Consider the following 22,667-nt stretch of genomic DNA (forward strand, 5'->3'; position numbering starts at 1 on the left):
GCTCTAATCTTGGTCCTCTGGACAAGACCAATGAGAGTTGCCTGAAAGAGCAGTGGAAAAAGAGGCAGAAAGGAATGGTGGGAAAAAGCCTTATTGTCTCATTCTCACTTACTTTAAAGATGCAAGCAGCCAATCAAAGGAGGTTACCTCACCCATATTGTAGGTGACACGGTGGGCTCCATTTTAGGCAAATTAGGCATGCTCAAAAGGTCCCTCAAGATTGTCTCCATGTTAAGAGAACTGGGCATGCCCAGAGAAGCTCAGTTTACAAATATTAAAAAAAAATTTCTCGTGAATTTGGAATGAAGGGACCTGGGATTGAGTGCCACATCTGCCACCTGTCAATTGTGTCATCCTGGGAAATTTACCTCCCTAAGCCTCAGTTTCTTTAGCTATCAAATGGCAATGGTTTCTGTCCTTCATTCTCAAGGAGGACCAAAATCACATTGCTATGTGTCCGACTGTGGCTAATCAGTCCAGTACAAGCTTGGAAGGCTCTACCACAGGTTGGGCACAAATAGTCCACATGAACGTTTGGAGTGGAGATTTGCACGTTTGACATTTCTTTTGCATCTGTTCATTTAAGTCTTTCTAGGTTTTTCTGAGAATATCCTGTTTGTCATTTCTTATAGCACAGTAGTTTCCATCACAATCATATACCAAGACTTGTTCAGTCATTCCCCAATTGATGGGCATCCCCTCAATTTCCAGTTCTTTGCCACCATCAAAATATCTGCTAAAATATTTTTGTATACATCAGTCCCTTTCCTTTTATTTCTATCTCTTTGGGATACGGACCTAGTAGGGGTATTGTCAGATCCAAGGTATGCATGGTTCTATAGCCCTTTGGGCATTTTTCCAAATTGCTCTGCAGAATGGTTGATTCAATTCACAACTCCACCAACAGTACATTAGTGTCTCAATTTCCCCACATCCCTTCCAACATTTGTCATTTTCCTTTTCTGTCATGTTAGCCAATCTGACAGGTTTGATGTGGTACCTCAGAGTTGTTTTAATTTGCATTTCTCTAATCAATAGTGTTTTAGAGTATTTTTTCATATGAATATAGATAGGTTTGATTTCTTTGTCTGAAAGCTGCCTGTTTATATCCTTTGACCATTTATCAATTGGGGAATGACTTATATTCCTATAAATTTGATTCAGTTCTCTATATCTTTATCAAAGATACTTGCTGTAAAAATTTTTTCACGGTTATGGTTAGTAATTATGTATTTCTTTCCATAATATCCCCCCATTTATCCTACTCTTTCTCTCTTTTCACCCTGTCCATCCCCTGAGGTGTTTTACTTCTGACTACCACTTCTCCCATTCTGCCCTCTCTTCTATCAGCTCCTCCCTTCTCTTGAATCTTTCCCTTCCTACTTTCCTGTCGGGTAAGATAAATTTCCATGCCCAACTGAGTATGTATGTTATTCCTTCTTTGACTCAATTCTGATGAGAGTAAGGTTAAAGTGGTCCAACCTATCTCTCCCTTTTTCCCCTCCACTTTAAAATTGTTTCACATCTTTTCTTCCTTCCCCTTCCTCCAGTTCATTCCTCATTCTCACTGCTTAATTTTATTTTTTTTAGATATCATCCCATCATATTCCACTCACACCCATGCCCTCTGTCTATGTATATGCCTTATAGCTGCCCAAATAATGAGAGAGTTCTTAGGGGATACAAGTATCATCTTCCCATTTAGGAAAGTACAAAGTTTAACCTTATTGAATTCCTTATGATTTCTCTTTCCTGTTTACCTTTTTATGCTTCTCTCGAGTCTTATATTTGAAATTCAAATTTTCTATCCTGTTCTGGTCTTTTCATCAGAAATGCTCGAAATGTCTACTTTTTTCCCAGTAGGATTATACTCAGTTTTGCTAGGTCTGTGGTTCTTGGTTGCAATACTAACTCCTTTGCCCTCCAAAATATCATATTCCAAGCTTTCTGATCCTTTAACATAGAAGCTGCTAAATTTTGTGTTATCCTGACTATGGTTCCACAACATCTTAATTGTTTCTTTCTGGCTGCTTGCATATTTTCTTCTTAACCTGGAAGCTCTGGAATTTGGCTTTAATATTCCTGGGAGTTTTAATTTTAGAGTCTCTTTCAAGAGGTCATTGGTGGATTTTTTTCAATTTCTACTTTACCCTCTGGTTCTAGAATATCAAAGCAGTTTTCCTTGATAATTTCTTCAAGTATAATGTTCACGCTCTTCTTCAAATCATGGCTTTCAAGTATTCTAATAATTCTTAAATTATCTCTCCTGGATCTATTTTCCAGGTCAATTGTTTTCCCAATGAGATATTTCATGCTTTCTTCTACTTTTTCGTTCTTTTGATTTTGTTTTATTGTTTCTTAATGTCTCATGAAGTCATTAGCTTCCACTTGCCCAGTTCTAATTTTTAAAGAATTCTTTTCTTCATGGAGCCTTTTGGCCATTTCTGCTTTTTAGCCATTTCCATTTGGCCAATTCTGCTTTTTAAGGCATTCTTCTCTTCATTGGATTTTTTGTGTCCTTTGCCATTTGGCCTAGACTGTTTTGTAAGGTGTTTTTTTCTTCAGTATTTTTTGTGCCTCCCTTGCCAAGCTGCACATTTACAGAGGCAATGATCAATCACCCACCCTTTGAGAACCAATTATTAGCCTGCTACTGAGCCCTGATTGAAACAGACACATTGACTGGGGACATTCCTGTCTTTGGGACCTGAGATTCCCATATTCCAATGGGTTCTCACCAAGACCAAGTCCCACAAGGTGGAACAAGCACAGGAAGCATCAATTACAAAAGGCTGGGCTCAAAGAGATTGATAAGTTACATGAGTTGGTGGCTGAACAAGCCACCAAAGAAACGTTCCTGAAGTTAACCCACTTCCCATGCCTCTAGTGACTTTGGGACCCTTTTCTGTCTGCCTTCTCAGAGGATAGAGTCTGGTTTACTGATGGAACCCATCACATTAAAGATGGTCAACTCCAGCAGAGCTCAGCAACAGTGATAAAGGTGCCTCAAGGTAAATTCATGCTATTCATGGTGATAGTCAGTGAGCCCTTGAACCTTGTGTTCCTTGCCCTTGAACTGAGCACTCAACAGGAAATGTTCATCCATACTGACTCTTGGGCTGTGGCCAATGACTTAGTTATCTAATCTAATCAATGGCAGCAAAATATTTGGAAAACGAAATCCAACAGTGTTAAAGAGGGAAGATCTCTCTGACCTGCAAAGCAGATGAACTGAAAAACAGCTCTATCTCACTCAAATGGAGTGACATAAGTGATGAAGTTGTCACCCAACAAATAGCTTCAGTAGCACAATGGAGTTCATGCTTGAACCATGGAAAGAAATACACTTTGCAAGAATAGGTCTGCCAGAGAATGCTCTATCTCACCTAAGAAGAAGCCAAGGAGGCAAGAGCTAGTTGTACTTCTTGCCAACTACATTGCCATGGAGAAAGTGGATCCCACTTAGGAAAGATCTCCCCAAAGATCAAAGCCAAACAGATCTTGGCAAGTGGATTAGGTCCTCTTCCACCACAGTAAGAATGTGTCTTGACAACAGTAGATGCCACACCCATTCCCCACCCTCATGCAGTGGCTACCATCTTGTACCCTGAAAAAAAAATCTAACTTTCCCTTGCATATTATATTTCTCGTGATGGAATTCCATTTACCAAATCCTAGACTCAAAAATGGGCTCAAAATCAGGGCATATGATAGATCTTCTATACCTCATACCACCATCAAGAAGTAGGTATTGTGGGAGCAGCTAGGTGGATAGAGTACCAGCCCTGGAGTCAGGAGGACCTGGGTTCAAGTCTGGCCTCAGACACTTGACATTTACTAGCCGTGTGACCTTGGGCAAGTCACTTAACCCCAATCACCTCTAATGGAGAAGGAGAAGAAGGAGGAGGAGGAGGAGGAGGTGGTGGTGGTATTGTGGAATGATGAAATAGATGTCTGAAAAAAAATTGAGTAGGGAAAGAAGCTACCTGGGGGATCAAGAAAGGCTTCATGGAAGAAGTGGTCCCTGAGCTAAGCCTTGTAACCAATATAAGGAAATACAAGGAAAATAAAGATTCTGAAAGTCAGAGATGAGGAAGAAGTATATTCCAAGCAGAGACTATCTTGTGCAAATTGACATAAGTAGGAGATATAATATCAAGTTCTAGCCTATATATCAAGCAAACAGCCTAGCTCAGGTGGAAACATAGAAAGCTAAAATGAAATAAGGTTGGAAACTTAGACTTAGAAATTGTCACTTGACCACAGGCAACACAGCTACTAAACATAGGAGCCAAAATGCAAGCATAGATTATTGGACTTGAAAAATAATTGTCCTTTCTATCACAACACTGTAATTATCAGTGAACAAGACTGTTGTGCTCCAACCTGCTCATAGGTTAGTCTTATCTCAAGTCCGAGGCATCCCAGGAATCCTCCTTCCAGACCCTGGTTCTAACCAGCAGGCAATCTTCCCAACTCAATCAATGAATGAAGAAACTTCCCTGGCAGCCTGGCCTTTTCTCTAAATAGGATTTCCTGTCACAGAGATGAAATGCACAGCATTCTGGTGCTCATCCAAAACTACGGTGGTTTGAAATAAGTAAGAAAACGTGTGTTGATGAAAATTGATCTGATATTAGAATGTTTGGTTTTGTAGAATATCTTTCCAAATCTTCCTGTGCAGAGAAATATGGCAGAGGAAAACATAGGTGGAGGGAAAAAAAACACACTCCCTGGAAAAAGAAACGAAGATTAGAAACAAGAAATGTGACCACTGCACCTCTGAATCGTACATCTAAGAGTAAGATTGTAAACATACAGTATCATTCTCCTATTGCTACAATTCCTTTCATTTCTTTCTTAAAATGTTACAAAGCAAACAAATGTTGTATTCTAACCCATTTTAAACCAGTTCCATATCTAATCCACACGAAGCTAAAGCCATATGGACTGTGCAAACATGAAAAAAAAAAGCATTTTAAGATAAGCAAAACAGGAAATTGGAGGTTGATGATCATGAAACTGATATCCAAAAGGTAATTTGAGCAGTGAAGTCAGTAAACACTTCCTGCACTATAAACTGAGTTTCTGGGAACATATTTCACAGTTTTTTTCTTTCTAGAGGATTTAGTTGTAGGATGTACCAGTCATCAATAGTCATCATCTTTTCCCTGCATAAGCTATAATTTTTCATTACAGATTAACATAATTATAATTTTAAGCTAAAATCTTTTTAAAAGATTATAAAAATCAATACTTTTTAAAAGTTTTAAATAATTAAATTATTTTTAAATAATTGAAATTAATAAAATTTTCCAAGTTCCCGAGAAATCTATTGATTACCAAGCTGGGAGAATAAGTTTTAAGTCAGTAGAACTTGGTGTAATCAGTCATCTACATTTTTCCCCTCCCCAGCTTTCACCACTATACTCTCTATAGCAAAAACCATAACTTACGATGCAATTAAAATTATCTTATCTTTAGATAGCAAGACATTAATTTTTTTTTAAAATGCAAACAGCCGTAAAGCGAAATATAAAATAGTAGAGAACCACAAAAATGAACCATTCTGCTTGTTGCACAAAGTATTAAAACAGAAAGTAGAGTAATTGTTCCAATAGTTTCTCCATTTGGCCATAACAAGTCACTGTCTGCTAAATTCTCTTAAGCCTAAACCAAAGAGGGAAAAGGCCTTACAAGGCTTAGAGTCAGTATCCTGGAAAACATCCTCTATCTGCTGCAGCCACTGCTCTCTTTGGTCAGCTCTTTGTATCCTTCTCCATTGATTTATTTTAAACTGCCAACATAATGGAAAACTCTACCCTTTAGGCCTAAACCAGGAAGAAATAGAGATCCTGGGGTTATTTGTTAGTCCAAGCCTTTCCAGGGTGACTGTTACTTTCCGTAGTGACCTTGAGCACGTAACAACCTCTATGGGCCTCATCTATGAAGTCTAGTTTCATCCTGGAAGATCTTATAGTTCCTTCAGGTTGTATACCTATAATTCAATTTTGTGTTCCCATTTCAGAAAAAGAATCTAAGTCTTCTGATTTTCACTTCAATACACTTCAAACACTATTCATTTTCAAAAAACAAGCAAAAACACTTAATTTTTTAAAACTAGCTCAATGGAATAAAATATTGATGGCTTCTGAGGACTCTCCCAACCTTAAGATTCTGTGTACTTGATCTGAAACTTTATTCTTATTTTTCTATTTTTTCTACCTTAGTGGGTGAGGGAGGAACTAGGGTTGGGGAGCTAGACAAGTGATAATACTTTCTGAAATTTACATAGCACTTTAGGGTTTAAAAAGCACTTCCCTCAAAACAACCCTAATCATCTCTAGCATTAAATGTAAAATCTTCTGCTCAGTATTCAAAGCCCTTCATGATCTGGCCCACTTCTATCCTAGTCTTCATGCTTCATACACCCAAGTACTCTGCAATTTGTTGACACTGACTCCTTGCTGTTACTTGAATACTACACTCCATCTCTCGACTGCTGATTGCATCCCATACCTGGAATTTTCTCCTCATCTCTGCCTCCTGGCTTTCTTCATGTCTTAGCTAAAATCTTACCTTCTGCAAGAAGCCTTTCCTGATTGCCTTAAATACTTGTGCCTTCCTTCTGTTGATTATCTCCAATTTATCCCGTATATACCTTGATTATACATAGTTGTTCTCACGTTGTCTCCACTCATTAAATGAGAAGTTCCTTGAAAGCAGGGACTGTCTTTTTTCTTTGTACCCCCAGTGCTTAGCATAATAATATGGGCTTAATAAATGCTTCTTGACTGACTGTAAAAGCAAATTTCAATTATATACAATTTTATTTTTTTAAGTACATAATAATTTTATCAAATTAGTTTTGAAGCTGTACTACTTGCCAGTTGTCTCCCTTTGAATTTATGTGTAAATTTTAAATGTTTCAGTGATCTTTTTTTGGTAACATTATCACTAGACACCTTTTCCTCTCCAACTCTTCCCTTCCCCCCACAAAAACACTCTCTTGTAACAAATAAAGGTAATCAAGAAAACATGCATTTATGCACATGAATGCGCGCGCGCGCGCGCGCGCGCACACACACACACACACACAGAGTCATATCCAAAATCTATATCTCATTGAGTACCTCTAGTCCACTACCTCTCTGTCAGGAGGCATGTATCATGTTTCATTAGTCCATCAGTCACAGGAATCATTATGCTGATCAGAGTCTTTCAAAGCTGTTTTCTTCACAATGATTCCTTCTCACTCTCTCTTTTTTTTTGTTTTCATTTCACTTTTATTTGCATTGTAATGTCATATTTGCTCCCGTGCCATAAGCTTTTGTTTCTTTGGTTTCTTCTGGGATATCTTTTTCTTTTGAGTGACCTCTTCTTATGGTTTAAGAACAATTTGTTCCTTTTCAGTAAGTATCATCTCAATATGGCAAGGAGAACTCATGTATGGGTTAATTTGGCCATGAACCCTGTAAGTATGCCATCGCATTTGGAGAGCCTTGTTAACCTGGATATGCTCAATGACAAGAGAATACACATCCAAACCCTGCAGTTCTGCATTACTCTCTGCATTTTTAAGCATATGCAGCAAGAATTCAGCACTCTTTTTGGGCCAATGACCCTGTGTCCAACCCCATTGCTTAGCATGGGCACACCTGCCAACTTCGCCATTATATCGATGGAAAGGAATACATTGTTTCTTCAATGTGACATCTTTCAAATACTTGGTCGCTTTTCGGATATGCATGCCCTTGATATATTGGGCTGTTTCACGCATGTTCTTGGAGTGGACCCAGAAATTTGAACCCCTTGACTTGCATGATTTTGTGGGGTTCTCTGGATCAAGAGAGTACCTCACCATTTTAAATAATTACCTAGGTCGGCTCAAGGGAAGAAAACAATGATATCTTCTTCCAAAATTTATGCTATCCACATCCAGAGAAAGACTGATGGAGTCTGAATACAGATCAAAGCATATTATCTTCACTTATTTTTTCCACGGTTTTTTCTTTTTGTCCTGTTTCTTTTTTCACAACATGACTAATATGGATATATGTTTTACATGATTGCAATATATAACCCATATCAAATTGGTTACTATCTTAGGGTGAAGGGAGTAGAGGGAAGGAGAAAGGAGGAAAAGGGGAAGGGAGAAAATTTGGAACTCAAAATTTTATATAAAAATGAATGTTTAAAAAATTCTCTATTTCTGTCAAAGGTACTAATATTTGAATCTCACAGGTTTGCTTCGCTCACCCTATATATCCAATAAATTGCCAAATCCTGTCAGTTTACCTCCATAACATCTTTTGCATTTGACCCCTTCTCTCTCCTCCCATAGCCATCATCTTAGTTGAGGCCTGCATCACTTGTCTGTTGGTTCTGTTGGTAAATATTTCAGTAGTCTTCTAATTGGTCTTCCTGCCTCAGATCTCTTTCCACTCTATCCTATATATTGATGCCAAAGTAATTTTCCTTCAATATAACAATGTCACTTAACGACTCAACAAACTCTAATGATATTCTATTATACCTCTAGGACAAAATATAAATACCTCTGTTTAAATTTTGAAACCTTTCATAACTTATCTGCAGCATTTTTTCAATCTCATTGTGTCCTGTGTTCCATGTTTGTAAACTTTTCAGGCAGTCCAGTCATTAAAAATAGTTCCACCCCTTTTTCTTTCATTCTTCTCTAGTGTATTCCTTTTTCCTTCCTTTTCTTTCCTCTATTAAAATCATCAAAACAGAACAGAACCATACAAAGGGCCTCTGTTTATCTAAGTCCTCTGTGACTCTTGAAAGCATTATTAGGATTATGAAAGAATATATTTCTTCTCCCCCTTAAAAATGTAAACATTTTGCCATCATTAAGCTCCTCCAATTTGCTCAAATGCATTTACCTTTCCGAGTTTCCCTTAACTTATGTGTTTACATATCAAAATTCTTACTCAACTCTATTCTATTCATCCAAAATGCTTGAAAATCTTATTTACTTTAAAGGTTATTTTTTCCCTATAGCATCACAATCCATCTTTCAGGGTAATTTATTCTTAATTGTAACTCTTTATTGTCTGATTTTTAGGACATCATATTCAAAAAAATTTTCCCCTCCATGTTAGTAGTTTCTGAGTCTTCTGACCTTGGTTGTTGGTACTTGAACTCTTTCTTTCAAGCTGATGGTGGTAGTTTTTTTCTTTGACTTGGAAGCTCTGGATTTTTTATTCCTGGAAGTTTTCACTTTGGAGCTTTCTTTCAGCAAGTGACTGCTGGATTCTTTCTTTTCAGTCTGGTTCTAGTAGTTCTGGAAAATTTCATTTATGATTTCTTGAAATATAGTATCTAGGCTTTTTTATTTGTCATGGCTTTCAGGGAGTCTAATAATTTTTAATTACATATCCTCAAACTTCTTTCCAAGTCAGTTGTTTTTGATAGTAGATATTTTACATTTTCTTCTTTTTTCAATCTTTTTCTTTTGTTTTAATGTTTCTTGCCACCTCATGGAGACAGTTCTCATTTTTGGTAAATCCATTATTTGGATTTTCACCTTCTGTTCTAAGCTATTTGTTCTTCCATTTACTGACTCTAGACACCTTATTTCACTTAAAATATCATTCTTTATTACTTGCTTTATTTTCTTCTGTGTACTCTTGTGGTTCTTATGGCCAAGCCATTTTTTTTTCTCTAAGGCTCTAATTGTAGCCATCCTAGAGTTTCTTTCATCTTATATGTATGTCACTGGGGTTTCTGTGGGCCAATCATAATTCAAAATTTTCAAGTGTCTTATTGTCTTTACTAATTCTTTTCTTCTCAATCCCTCATTTGTGAGTCTGTGTACCAGGGCCAGTACTCACCCCCTCCTACGCTATAGAATAGGGTGGTCAGGCCCTATTTAGACTCATCCTCAATTTCCTATGTTTCTACTCCTGGCTTCTACTTTCCCTATGTGGTAAGACATCAATTTCCTGACTCAGCTCCCCTTACCCTGACACAATTTTTTTCTCTACACACAACCCACACACAATTTCTTTTGCCCCCAGCTTCCCTAGTAATCTTCCTCCCCTCATGGATTATGATTGGCCCCAGCTGCTCTGATACAGCTTCCTAGCCTAGAACCAATAAAAAGCCCAAGCTAAGACATATTTCCAGATGGAGACAGTGCCAGAGAAGCCAAGTGCTGTGTATCCTTGTTGCATATCTTTGCTGTGTTAGGGCAAAGTAAAATTCTCTTTGTTAAGTATTCAGTGTCTCACAAATACCTTGTTTTATTTCAAAGTCGAATCTGAACTGACTTCAAAGCCTCATGGCAAGCCTGCACTCAGAGAGCTGGAAGGTTTCACATACGCCTCATCATAGAATCATAGAGTTAGAGCTGAAAGTGGTCTTAAAGGTTATCAAATCAAACATTACTAATAAGGAAACTGAGATACAGAGTGGTTAAGTTACTTGCACAGCTACTAAGTGTCAGAGGTGGGGATACAAATTCTGAGTCTGACTCCAACCTAGCATTCTATTCATTATACCACCTAGCTGTACAGATCAACCAGTTTCAGAATATGGTAGGCTTCAGGGCCATCTGAAGCATTTCATATCCAAGTGCTGGAGAATTCCAGTGCCCTGGGCACTCCGGTCTAAGTGATTCTGGCTCCCAGCCAATATAACCATCGTCAGAACATTCAGAGCTATAGGGGTTTGTTTCCAAGCCTTCCTCATCTGAGCATTCCAGCCTTCCTAGGTGCTCAATGATACAGGCTCTTGAGAATCTCTGGTCCATGCTAAAAGTCTTCCATTTTGTTTAACTGTGATCACACTGGCTTTTCTGGTGGGACTCCTTTATCAGTACCTACAGGCTACTAAATGACTTTTTGTGCACTTCTGGGCTGAATAAAGGAGTTTATTATAGCTTCTCTTTTGATGTATTTATCATTATTTAGTTTGTTGTTCCTTGAACATTTTTACAGGAGTACATGTAAAAGAGTTCCTCTTTGACCATTCATGCCACCATCTTAACCTGAAGCTTTTGTTCTTAGTATTTCATGAGTCCCATTTAGCACTTGGGTTATCCATGTTATCCTCTCACTCTTACTACATGACTATTTTTCCTGGTGGCAGTTAGATGGCATAGTCATTTGAGTACACGGATAGAAGACATGAGTGTGAATCCTTCCTCAGAGGCTCATTAATAGGTTGACCATCTAAATGACAGCTCTAAATCTATGTCCTATGATCCTTGATATCAAATAATTTTAGTAATAGGTTTGCAGGCTACTTAAAGATGCTTATGATGTGTCTTTCCATTCCCTTTTGAGTCACTTACAATTTTAATCTTTTGAGAACACAGTGCTCCACAATTCATCAAGAAGATTTTGGTTTTTAAAAGACAGACTTTTGTAGCATACAGCAGTTTGGAATCTTTAAAGGCATTGCATCATTTCCCAAATGTAATAAAGCCTATTCCCCCGCTATTCAGTTCTGGACCTAGATAATTGCTACTATTTTCACTTTACAGATGACTGACTGGCTCAAGCCAGTTTTCTAGTTCTATTTCAAGATTGGAATGAAATCAAACACTCAAACAACTGATAGCTAACAAAAGGAAGTTTACTTAACCCTAGCAGGGAAAAGATAGCAACAATACAGCATTGGTTCAGTTGGGCATAGTTTCCCTACCTCTATATTGGCTATGCAGGTTTGCCAGTTAATAGCTTAAGGAAAGATAAGTTGAGCTCTTAGGCGCTAACTTTTTTGTAACTAGAACGCCAGGAAATTACACCAATGTCCCAAGCCTTAGTCCTGTGAACTAATTCATTCTCAAGAACTATGTCAATACATTAAAAAAAACTAGCCTACCCAGAATGGGATAATACCTCAAGATATTGATCCTATCACAAAGAGATTGAGGCTCAAAGAAAATTAACTTATCTAGTGTCACACTCCAATAAGTGGCAGAACTAATACTTGAAATCAGGTTTTTTGACACTAAAACCAGCTGCTGGTTTTAGGAGACCCAAGATCAACATGATCTTTGACATCCCAAAGGTATCTAACAGGGCCAAAACGCAACCCCTCATTGAAGATCATGAAAGGAGGAAATAGATCAGATCAAACTTAGTGGACCACAATGGACTATGAAAAGATTGAGGTAAAACCCAGGGAATGAGTTAAAGGTTAGGACCTAATTCTAGCAATCACAACCAGATCATCAACAGTAGCAGTATCCAGACTACAGAGAGAAAAGGATCAAAAAGACTTTCCCAAGCCATTCAAGAGTGCCAGAGGTAACTTGATAAACACAGATCTCAATTCAAGACCTGGAGGCAAAAATATGAGTGAACAGAAGACACCAAATACAGGGAAGAAATATTATTGTGTAAAAGAAGCCCAAAAGATAAACCCAGGAGAAGAGAGCAATGCTTCAAAAGCTAGAAGCAGAGCCTCAAACAGAAAAATGCCTTAGCTATAAGTACTTCAAGAATTTCTGGAAGAAATGAAAGAATAGATAATAATGAAATTAGAAATGAAAAAAGAGCTCAGAATTTTTTTAAATGAAAGAATAGATGGCTAGCAAATGAAGTTGGAAAGCTCTCCCCAAGTAATGGACTCACTGATCAATGGAATGAAACAATCAGAACACAGTGACATCAAATATGACTAAATTACCTAAAGAAAGGGAGAAAGCTCAGTTCCACCTATCTACTCCATTAAAAGTCTAAAAAATTGCAACAGAACGAATTGATTAATAAGTCCAATGCAAAACAGGATGGCTTCTTCCACCTTAGAACTGCACAAAAAGTCAGCCAGAAGCTTATGAAGGACAGTAGTACATGAGGTCACCAGCAAAACCAGTCACAGTGTAGGCAAACAAATCAAAAGATTCCCAGAGAATGGCAAAAGACATAATAAGCCTGTGGGATTCTGTATCCAGAGAAGTGGGCTCCTCCAGAAAGCCCCAGGAGAGTCAGAAGCCCATAGTAGGGAACTTCAAAGCCACATATCAAGCTGGATATGTGAATACCCACAATAAAACAGGCTAATTCCAGGAAGCCCTGAAGGTACAGTGCTCTCAATCTGTCAATCAATCAATAAATACTTATTAAGTGCCTATGATGTGCCATGCACTGTGCTAAGCTCTTAAGAAGCAAAAGACAAGTAGGGTTTGGGGGGGCAGGGAGGAGTGATAGTAATAGTTTTCAGGGCATCTAATGGTTCTTAAATTATCTCTCCTTCATCTGTTTTCTAGGTCATTTTTTATATAGTAGGCTCAATAATGCCTCTTTGAACAAATGAATGAACTTTGAAAAAACTCCATTTTTAGGATTTCCTCCCATTTTTAAAAAATGTATCATAAAAAGTTTTCATTTGAAATTCAGAGGAATGTTCCTTTTTGAGTTTTCCAATCACAAGATACAAAATGATGCACACCAATATTTCAGGATCCTTCTGTCCCTGCTTCTAATTCCTATTTATACTGCTTCATGACAGAAGCAAAATGATACCTAGTTCAGTAACTGCTTCCTCCTTCCAGTGACCTAAGAGAATCTGTGAAAGGCTCAGTTTTCAAACTTTATCAATTCTTGAAACATTTCCATAGTTCCATGTTATCTGATAGTGTTTACTGAGCACAGGAAATACTACTTTAAGGCTTTTGTTCAGACCTGTCAAACTGAGACAATGTGAATGGAAGTAAACTGGGGGTAGGGAACAGGAAGAAAATAATGAGTGAAATTTTTGAGCAGGATATTGAAAAGCTAAGTAAACACTATCATCAAAGTGAAATAATGTTATTAACAGTTATGAAATTAATTCAAATGCAAAGAAAAGATGAAAAATCCTACCTCCCAACAAGAGAAATCAGTTTTGTTTATGTAAAGAATTTCACACAAGTGAATGGGATGTAGAAGTAGTTGATCTTAGAAACATACACCAAATCACATGTCTGATTCATAATTCACCAGGCTTGCCCAATATTCCTTCCACTCATTTTGTTTCAGTTAATTTTTTAAGGTCAAAATTTCATTTGTAAATATTGGTATCCCACAAAGTCATGATGCCTAAAAAACAAGCTTCACTGAAATCTGACATACATTCTAAAACATTGTTATTTACAGATATATTTCTTAGAACTAATATTCTTTCTCTTTTCCAGATCTAGAATTTAGGTTGAACATAATGCACAAGTCAATTTAATCACTTGCCAGTCTTTGCAAGTGATACTATAACATGACAAGCTGTGACTATACAGCTATGTAACTAACTTTTTAAAAAAATTATCAATGCTTTGTTTCTCCTCACTACCATTTCCTAATGAACTCCATCTCCTCCATGCACACACACCAGAAACCAACCTTCTTTCAAAGCAGTATAATCAGTAAAACTAAGCAACAGATGAAACACTTCAGACAACATTAACTCTCATTCTGAACCATCTCTCTGCTGAGGAGAAAATATGTTTTCCATCAGTTCTCTGGAATCAAGAGTGGTCATTGTAATAATCTGATTTGTGGTCTTTCAATATTCTTTTCCTATTCATGCCATTGTTCATGCCATTGTTCTTTTAGGTCTGCTTACTTCACATCAATTCAAACACATTACTCTGAATTCTTCATACTTATATCTTCTTGTTTATATGACTACATTCATATGCCACAATTTGTTGAACTGTTCCTCAACTAATGGGCATCCATTTTGTTTCCAATTTTTTTCTACCACAAAAAGATGCTGCTATAAATGTTTATTAGGTATGGGGCCTTTCCCTGTCCTTCATCTTTCTTGAAGTATATGCCCAATAGTGGTATCACTGGATCAATGAATATATAGTTTATTACACATAATTAGTACACATGACTCCAAATTGTAATTTTCTTGTAATGTCTCTCTTTAGAACAATGAATGAGTTTTAAGCCCCTGGGCTTAAGGAATCACTGTGGGAAGCCAGCACAAACCATGGCAAATGGAACTGAAACCGGGAGACTCTCAACAAAGATAATCCAGAGCAGTGGAATGGTAGGAGAAAATCCCAAACCTAGATTGTCAGAACACAAGCAGGGGAGAGAACCCGCTCTATAAGGTGACTGAACAGGTAAACAGAACCTGCCTGAGCAGTCATTCCTCAAAGCAGTGGGAGCCATAGCAGAATCCAGGGCCAAAGCAATACTTGGGCAACAACACTAAGGAGCCTTGCAGATGGCCTGAAACCAGCATAGTCTTCAATATCTAGGGTCTGTCAGGGTGAATGGAGAGGGAAGAGGGTAAAGAATGTGGAATTCAAGGGTTTAAAAACAAATGTTGAGGATTGTTTTTACATGCAACTGAGAAATAAAATATACAGGCAATGGGGTATAGAAATCCATCTTGCCCTACAGGAAAATAGAAGGGAAGGGGATGATGGAAGGGGGCAGGTGATAGAAGGGAGGGAAAATTGGAGGGAAGGGGTAATCAGAATGTATAATGTCTTCAGGTGGGAGGAGGGGAGAGATGGGGAGAAAATTTGGAACTCAAAATCTTGTGGAAGCGAATGTTGAAAACAAAAAATAAATTAATTTAAAGGTGGGAAAGGAAAAAAAGATGAAAAAAATTACACACAAAACAAATCTGGGATCTGTCAAGTCTACACCTAGAAATGGAACCAACTTCTTATTAAGGATTGTACAAGGAAAAGGGGGGAAAGGAGATGAATCGAAGCTTGCACAAGAAGCTAACCACCAGGAAATGGAGGTAAAATCCATAGATTTAGTCAGAGAATGGGGTCTAACACCAGCCACGTAATCCAGAATGAAGTGGCAGTGGCATTCAGACTTCATAGAGGACAGGACCAAAAAAGGCCTATCCAACCCATCTAAAAGAACTGATAGGGACATGGTCTTACCATGGCACAAAGAATCAATCTAACAACTTGAATATAAAAAGATGAGTAAGCACAAGAAAGCACCAAACATAATAAAGAAAAACCATGCATCCATTGAGGTAAACCCAGAAGAGAATATCTCAATACATGAAAAAAGAATGACTTGGCTAGGAAGAAAAATGACCACAGGAGTGACTAAAAGGTTCACTTCCAATCCCTCCCTACTACTCCACAATACCAGTTTTTTTTAACAGATATAAGAGATAAAGAACTTTTAAAAAGATACCATGAATAATTGAGATAACAAAAAGCTAGAAATGCTGAAGAAGAAGAAGAAGCAAGGTGAGGCAGAAAACAATAAACAAAAAACTCAAATGTGTAAATATTTTCTTAATGCTATTGAAAATTTTTAAAAAATACATCTGTCTTGAGGCTTTATCTCAGAGGTACAGATAATTTATCTACCGTCATGCTCTTACTCCTAGTTTTGTATCTTCAAAAAGACACCAAGAAGGAAGAAAATAATTCATTAAAACATAAAATAGAAAGTGCACTCCTTTTTAGGACCAAAATTAGTTACCAAAATTATTCTAGAATCTGTTCTTGTATACAAGAAAAGACAAGGAAAAATGGATAAGTTCAAGTAAGATATGGAAAGAAGGAAAGCAGACTATAAGGAAGGAAAAGTAATAGTGATCCATGACTATTAAGTATTTCATTTTAATCCCAAACTGGTTATTGGTGATGATGATGAAGTAGATTATATGTAATATGCTTGAGGAATAAGTGGTGATGAGGTTGAGGATATAGTGAAAGTAAATGAGATTTGAGCCTATATGTCCCAAAAGATGTGGACAAGACTGTCATTAACATAGCCAGTCTTGAAATATTCAGTATATATACCGTATTTCCCCATGTATAAGACGCACCCTTTTCTGAAAAATTTTGGGTCTAAAAACTGGGTGCATCTTTACAGTGGTTGTAGATTTTTTTTACTTGCATTTCCTGCTTTTTCCATGCTTGTTTTTGCGCTCATTGTTATAGATTTTTTTACTTGCATTTCCCACTTTTTTGCGCTTGTTGTCTGTGTGCTCATTGTTTCGCATTTGTTACCTGTATATTAGGTTACATTTTGCCAAGTTCTGCCCGCTCAGAAAAGATTTTCATACAGTGCTGAATTCAAGTTAAAAGTGATCTGGTTTGCAAAAGTGAATGGAAATCGTGCTGCTAAACATAAGTTTGGTCCTCCTCCAACTGAGAAAACTATCCGAGACTGGCTACGGGAAGAAGAAACCCTACTGAAAATGCCAGGGCAGAAGAAGGCCATGAGAGGCAAGTCAGCAAAATGGCCTGATTTAGAGAGGGAATTGAAGATATGGATTGAAGAGCAAAGGGCAATTGGAATTCCTGTGTCCACAAAGATGGTTCAGCATGAGGCAAGAAGAATTGCTGATGAAAAAGAAGTTACTGATTTCAAAGGAGGACACAATTGGTATTTCAGGTTCATGAAACAGAACAGACTAAGGACGCATACACACATCAGACTTGCCCAAAAGATGCCTGAAAACTAGGAGCAGATGAATAAAACTTGAGTTCAATAACTTTATGTAATATATTTTTTCAAATTTCGGGCCCCAAAATTAAGGTGTGTCTTATTCATGGGGAAATACGGTAATTCTCAGTAGCAAAAGTTAATAACAAACTGAGTGACATGTCAGGAGATAGGACAAAAAAATGGAGAATGAAATCATTTGGAAGAGGACAATCAAGAAGAATAGGAAAATGGAATTATTGGTACCATTCCTTTCGATAAAAGCTTTTTACTTCCTTTTTACTGAAAAGGATTTGAAATAACTAAAGAAATTAAACACTTGAATTTGAAGAATGACAACAAAAAATTCAAATGAAAAAATTGTCAGCTCAGCAATTTATTTTATTCTCCTCTCTAGAATTCTTAATTAGAATTTTCTTAGTTTCCCTTGCTGATTCTAGAAGGCGCCTTTTTACAAATATTATCTCATTTGATCCTCACAGCAACCCTATTATTTTCCCCATTTTTCAGTTGAGGAAACTGTGACTTACCCAGGGTCACACAGCTAGTAAGTGTCTGAGGCTAGATATGAACTCCAATCTGCCTAACTCCAGGGACAGCACTCTATCCCCTGCAATACCCAGCAAAGTGAGGGCTTTGTTTTGCCACACTATGCAGTGATGTATCGTGAGCTTTTGTTTTTTAAAGAACTTTGATGAAAGGAGGGTTGGATTAATTTTTGAAACATTTTTTACTTAAAAAAATAAAGATTAATCTCATTTCCCATTCTAATTTGATGGTATTTATTGATACAGTGCTTCATGAATCATATCTTGGAATGACCCAGTCTCAACATTTGACACTGTTGGCTCTCTCTTGATTCTCCTGTCTAGCCATTCCTCCATCTCCTTTGTCATATCTTCATCCATGCAATTCCCACTAATTGCAGGTTTCCTTCAAGGTTTTGTTCTGGGCCCTCTTCTCTTTTCCCTCCACATTTTCACCCTTGGTAATCTCATCAGCTCCAATGAGTCCAGTTATCATCTCTCTGCCAATGACTTCCAGATCTATTCTTCCAGGATTAGTTTCTCTTCTTAAGTCCAATCCATTGCTAAAATTTTGTTGTTTCTTCCTGCACAATGTCTCTAACTTCGGTTCTCATCTCTCCAGTCACATAGCTATCACCTTAGTTTCAGGCCCTTATAATCTTTCACCTGGCAGTAGCCTTCTAATTGGTAAACCCAGCTCAAGTCTCTCCCCAAACCAATTTATCCTCCACACAGTTGCCAAAGTGATTTTTCTAAGATATAGATGTAGCCATATCACTTACAACCACCAGCACCACACACACACACACACACACACACGCATGCACGCACGCACGCACTCATGCACGCATACCCCTATTCTTTTTTAAATATATATTTATTTCATTAAATATTCCACAATTACATTTAAAAATTTAACATTTATTTTTAAAATTTTGAGTTCCAAATTCTTTCTCTCCTTCCCACCCCATGAGAAGACAAACAACATGATATAAATTATACATGTGAAATCATGCAAAACATATTTCTACCATATAGATAGATATTCAATATACTCCAACAACTCCTTATTACTTCTAGATTCAAATATAAACTCTTCTATTTTGTATTTAAAGCTCCTCATAACATGGCCCTTCCCTATCTTTCCAATTTTCTCTTTATTATATTCTCCACACTTTCTACAATCGAGCCAACGTGATCTACTTGCTTTTCTTCAAACACAATGTTCTATCTTCTGTCTCCAGGCCTTTTCTCAGGCTGCTCTTCCTCTTCATCTGAACCTCTTAGAGTCCCTGGCTTCCTTCCATATTTAGCTTAAATGCCACTTTCCACAAGAGTCATTAACCTGGTCCCCCCAAATGCTGGTGCCTGCTCCTCTAAGATTATTTCCATTAACTATGTATCTAGTAATATTGATATCTACAAATATTAATAATATTGTCCCCTCTATTAGAATTCAAGCTCCACAAAGGAAAAAAAAAACAAAAACATTTTTCTTTATTCTTTGTAACTTTAGCACAGTGCTTTGGCTTAATAAAGATTGAATAAATGCTTATTAGCTGATTTAATAATTTATTTCAATCAGTCAATAAACATTTCTTAAGCAGCTGGGGATACAAAAAGAGGTAAAAGATAATCCTTCCCCTCAAGGAATTTAACAATATAATGGGAAAGGCAGCATGCAAACAATTATATAAAGAAAGAGCAAGCCATATATGGAATAAATATGAATTGTTAAAAGAGAATAATTAAAATAATTTTTAAAATAATTAAATTCACTGGAATTAAGGGAGGATGGGGAAGGCTTCCTGTAGAAGGTAGGCTTTTAGTTATGACTTAAAGGAAGCCAGGGAGTTCAGTACTTGGAGCAGAGGAGGAAAAGCATTGGGAACAGCCAGAGAAATGTCCAGAGCCAAAAGATGGAGCGTCTTGTCTGTAGAGCAGTCAGGAGTCCAGTGTCACTGGATCAAAGAGTAAGGTGTAAAAAGACTGGAAGGTAGGAGGGGGCTAGGTTACGCAGGCCTTTTAATGCCAAAGGGAGCATTTTGTTTTGGGTCCTGGAGGTAATAGGGAAGTCTCTGGAGTTTATGTAGGGAGTAAGGGAGAGATGACACGATCAATAAAAATCAGTGGAATTAAAGAGGAAATCGGAGTTATGCTGGTATAATGGGAGGACTAGAGAGCATGCTCAGATTTGTCTTTCCATCTGGGTTATATAAAGTATGCTCAGATATTCCCTGACTGTTTCCAGTCCAACATGTAGGGTTCGTGAGCCTACTTCCTGTCCTTTCTAGAGGTTTTTTTTTTTCCCTTAGGAATGAGTATTGTATTTTGTTGAAAGCTTTTTCTGCATCTACTGAACTAATCCTATGATTTCTGTTGCTTTTGTTGCTGATATAGTCAATTATTCTTCTGGTTTTCCTAATACGGAATCAGCCTTGCACTCCTGGTGTGAATCCAACCTGGTCATAGTGTTTGGTCTTTATGATATATTACAATAATCTCCTCCTCCTCCTCCTCCTCCTCCTCCTCCTCCTCCTCCTCCTCCTCCTCCTCCCCCTCCTGTTCATTCTCACTCAGTTAAACATCCACTTCAGTGCAAGTTTTGACTAAAATGGAGTTTGTTGTTTCTAATCTTGATGAATGATGTAGCATTTCTGATGTCATGGGACATTAAATTAAGCCAAATGGAGATGACAAAAATATTGTATTTATTTGGGCAAGTCAACAGTCTGTTATTTAAAGCAGCATCTATTAGCTTATTAGAATTCTTTCCATCAAAATCAATATATTCTACACTGGGTTTTTAATCTCTGGCTTCTCTATAGTGAATCAAAATTACTAAGGGCCTATCTCACAAAGGTTGGTCTAATTTGATGGAGTTTGCTAATGAAGTTAATATAACAAATCAAATATGCCTAATCATACTAGAAGAGGACAATCAGGAGTCATTCTTTAAATATCAAAAGCCATTACAAAGCTATTACGATGGGGGAATATTGTGTGAGTCTACAGTATCTAAGACTCCTTTCTTACCTGGTCCTTTCCCTCATATATGCTTTCTTTTTCTCAGTCTTCAAGAGCATCTTCATTCCACTTCAAAACTCCATTTGTCATTTCCGTACCTGTGAATGGCTGTCTCCATACCTGCAATGCATTCCCTTTTCACCTCTGTCTCTTAGAATCCCTAGTATCCTTCAAGGCTCATCTCAAATGCCATTTTTCATATGAGGCCTTCCTCTTCCCCATAGCTGCTTGTGCCAACTCTTCCTCCAAATACATTTGTACCTACTGTATAAACATCTCTCTCTCTCTCTCTCTCTTTCTCTCTCTCTCTCTCTCTCTCTCTTTCTCTGTATATATATATATATATATATATATATATATATACATATATGTATGCATTACATGTGTTACTATAAATGGCTGGTATTTATATAGAACTTTAAGTTTTTCAAGGCACTTTATAAATATTATCTCATTTTATACCCCCCCCAAAACACTGATAGATGCGATTGTTATCCCTATTTTACAGATAAGGAAACTGAGGCAGACGGAGGTTAACTGACTTGCCTGGGTCACATAGCTAGTACATGTAGGAGTCAGGATTTGAACTTACATCCTTCTGACTTTCACCCTCTATCAGCTGTGTCACTTTCACTTTTGTCTTTATATTCCCAGTCCTCTCAGTCCCTGGCACTCAGTATTGTTGTATACTTTTCTTGGACCACCTCACACAAAACATTCTCTGGAATAAAGAAGTTTCCTTCTTCCATTTCCTTCCTAAAAATTATTTTCCCATTACTCGACAACCTGTTCTTTATTTTCCTAGACCAAGAGCGTGAAACCAGTAGAACAAATCCACTATCTTGTGAGAAGTACTACAGAAAGAGCTAAATACAAGATGCAGTGATGCCTCGGTAATTCATAGGTCAGTGACTTCCTCAGAGCTTCTTCCATATCTGTGTGCCTAGGGCTCAGCCAGAAGGATGGGGACAAAGGATACCAAAAAGGATGTACAATTTAATTTGGGGTGGTGGGGCATGGGGGGAGATTTGCTGTCTGGCAATCAATATTTAGCTGGAAATATTTAAGCCCAGAAATCTTGTCCTAGGTTCTGTCCTGGGCCTTCTTCCCATCTCTTACTATAATCTCCCCCTTTGTTGACATTAACTTCTCCTATGAATTCAGTTATCACTCCTATTTAGATGCCTTTCAAATCCAAAGGTCAAAATCTAATCATTCACCTGAATGCTAGTCCTACATGATTACCTATCTGCTGAAGAATTCCACCTGACTCTCCCTGGCACTTCAAACTCAATATATTCAAACCACCCAGTGTCAACCCTATTTGTTTCTGGGAAGAATAGCACCATTCTTCCAGTGACTCAGGTTCCTAACCTTGAAGTCATTCTTGCTTCTTCCCTCTAGTTCATCCTTCTGTACACATATACAGTCAGCTGTTCTAATGCATGTCTTGAACATATCACCTTCTCTCTACTTACTAAGCAGCTAACCTAATTTAAGCCTTCATCACCTTTCCCCTGGACCATTACAATACTTTCTAATTGGGTTTCCTGCCTCCAATGTCTCCTCCCTCCAATCATCTCTCAAGGAGCTGCCAAAATAATCTTAGTAACCAGATCTATCTAGATCATTTCCTCATTCAAAAAACTTTTCTTGCTCCCTATTACCTCTAGGATAAAAGACAAACACTGTATTTAAGCAGCTAACATAAAAA

At 37.5% G+C, this 22,667-nt stretch overlaps 1 protein-coding gene across 1 annotated transcript; it reads right to left on the reverse strand.

Moving 5' to 3' along the window:
- Nucleotides 1-7,381: 7,381 nt before the first annotated feature.
- LOC118835811 (60S ribosomal protein L17-like) lies at nt 7,382-7,865 on the reverse strand. Its single transcript, XM_036743084.1, has one exon. It carries the CDS (start codon nt 7,862-7,864, stop codon nt 7,382-7,384), a length of 483 nt encoding a protein of 160 aa, XP_036598979.1. The 5' UTR covers nt 7,865.
- Between the last annotated feature and the right edge of the window lie 14,802 nt (nt 7,866-22,667).

This window comes from Trichosurus vulpecula, chromosome 2 (genome assembly GCF_011100635.1).
Source record: "Trichosurus vulpecula isolate mTriVul1 chromosome 2, mTriVul1.pri, whole genome shotgun sequence".
Taxonomy (NCBI): domain Eukaryota; kingdom Metazoa; phylum Chordata; class Mammalia; order Diprotodontia; family Phalangeridae; genus Trichosurus; species Trichosurus vulpecula.

Coding starts and splice junctions, on each gene's coding strand:
- LOC118835811 (XM_036743084.1), bottom strand. CDS start 7,864: ATGGTGAGGTACTCTCTTGATCCAGAGAACCCCACAAAATCATGCAAG.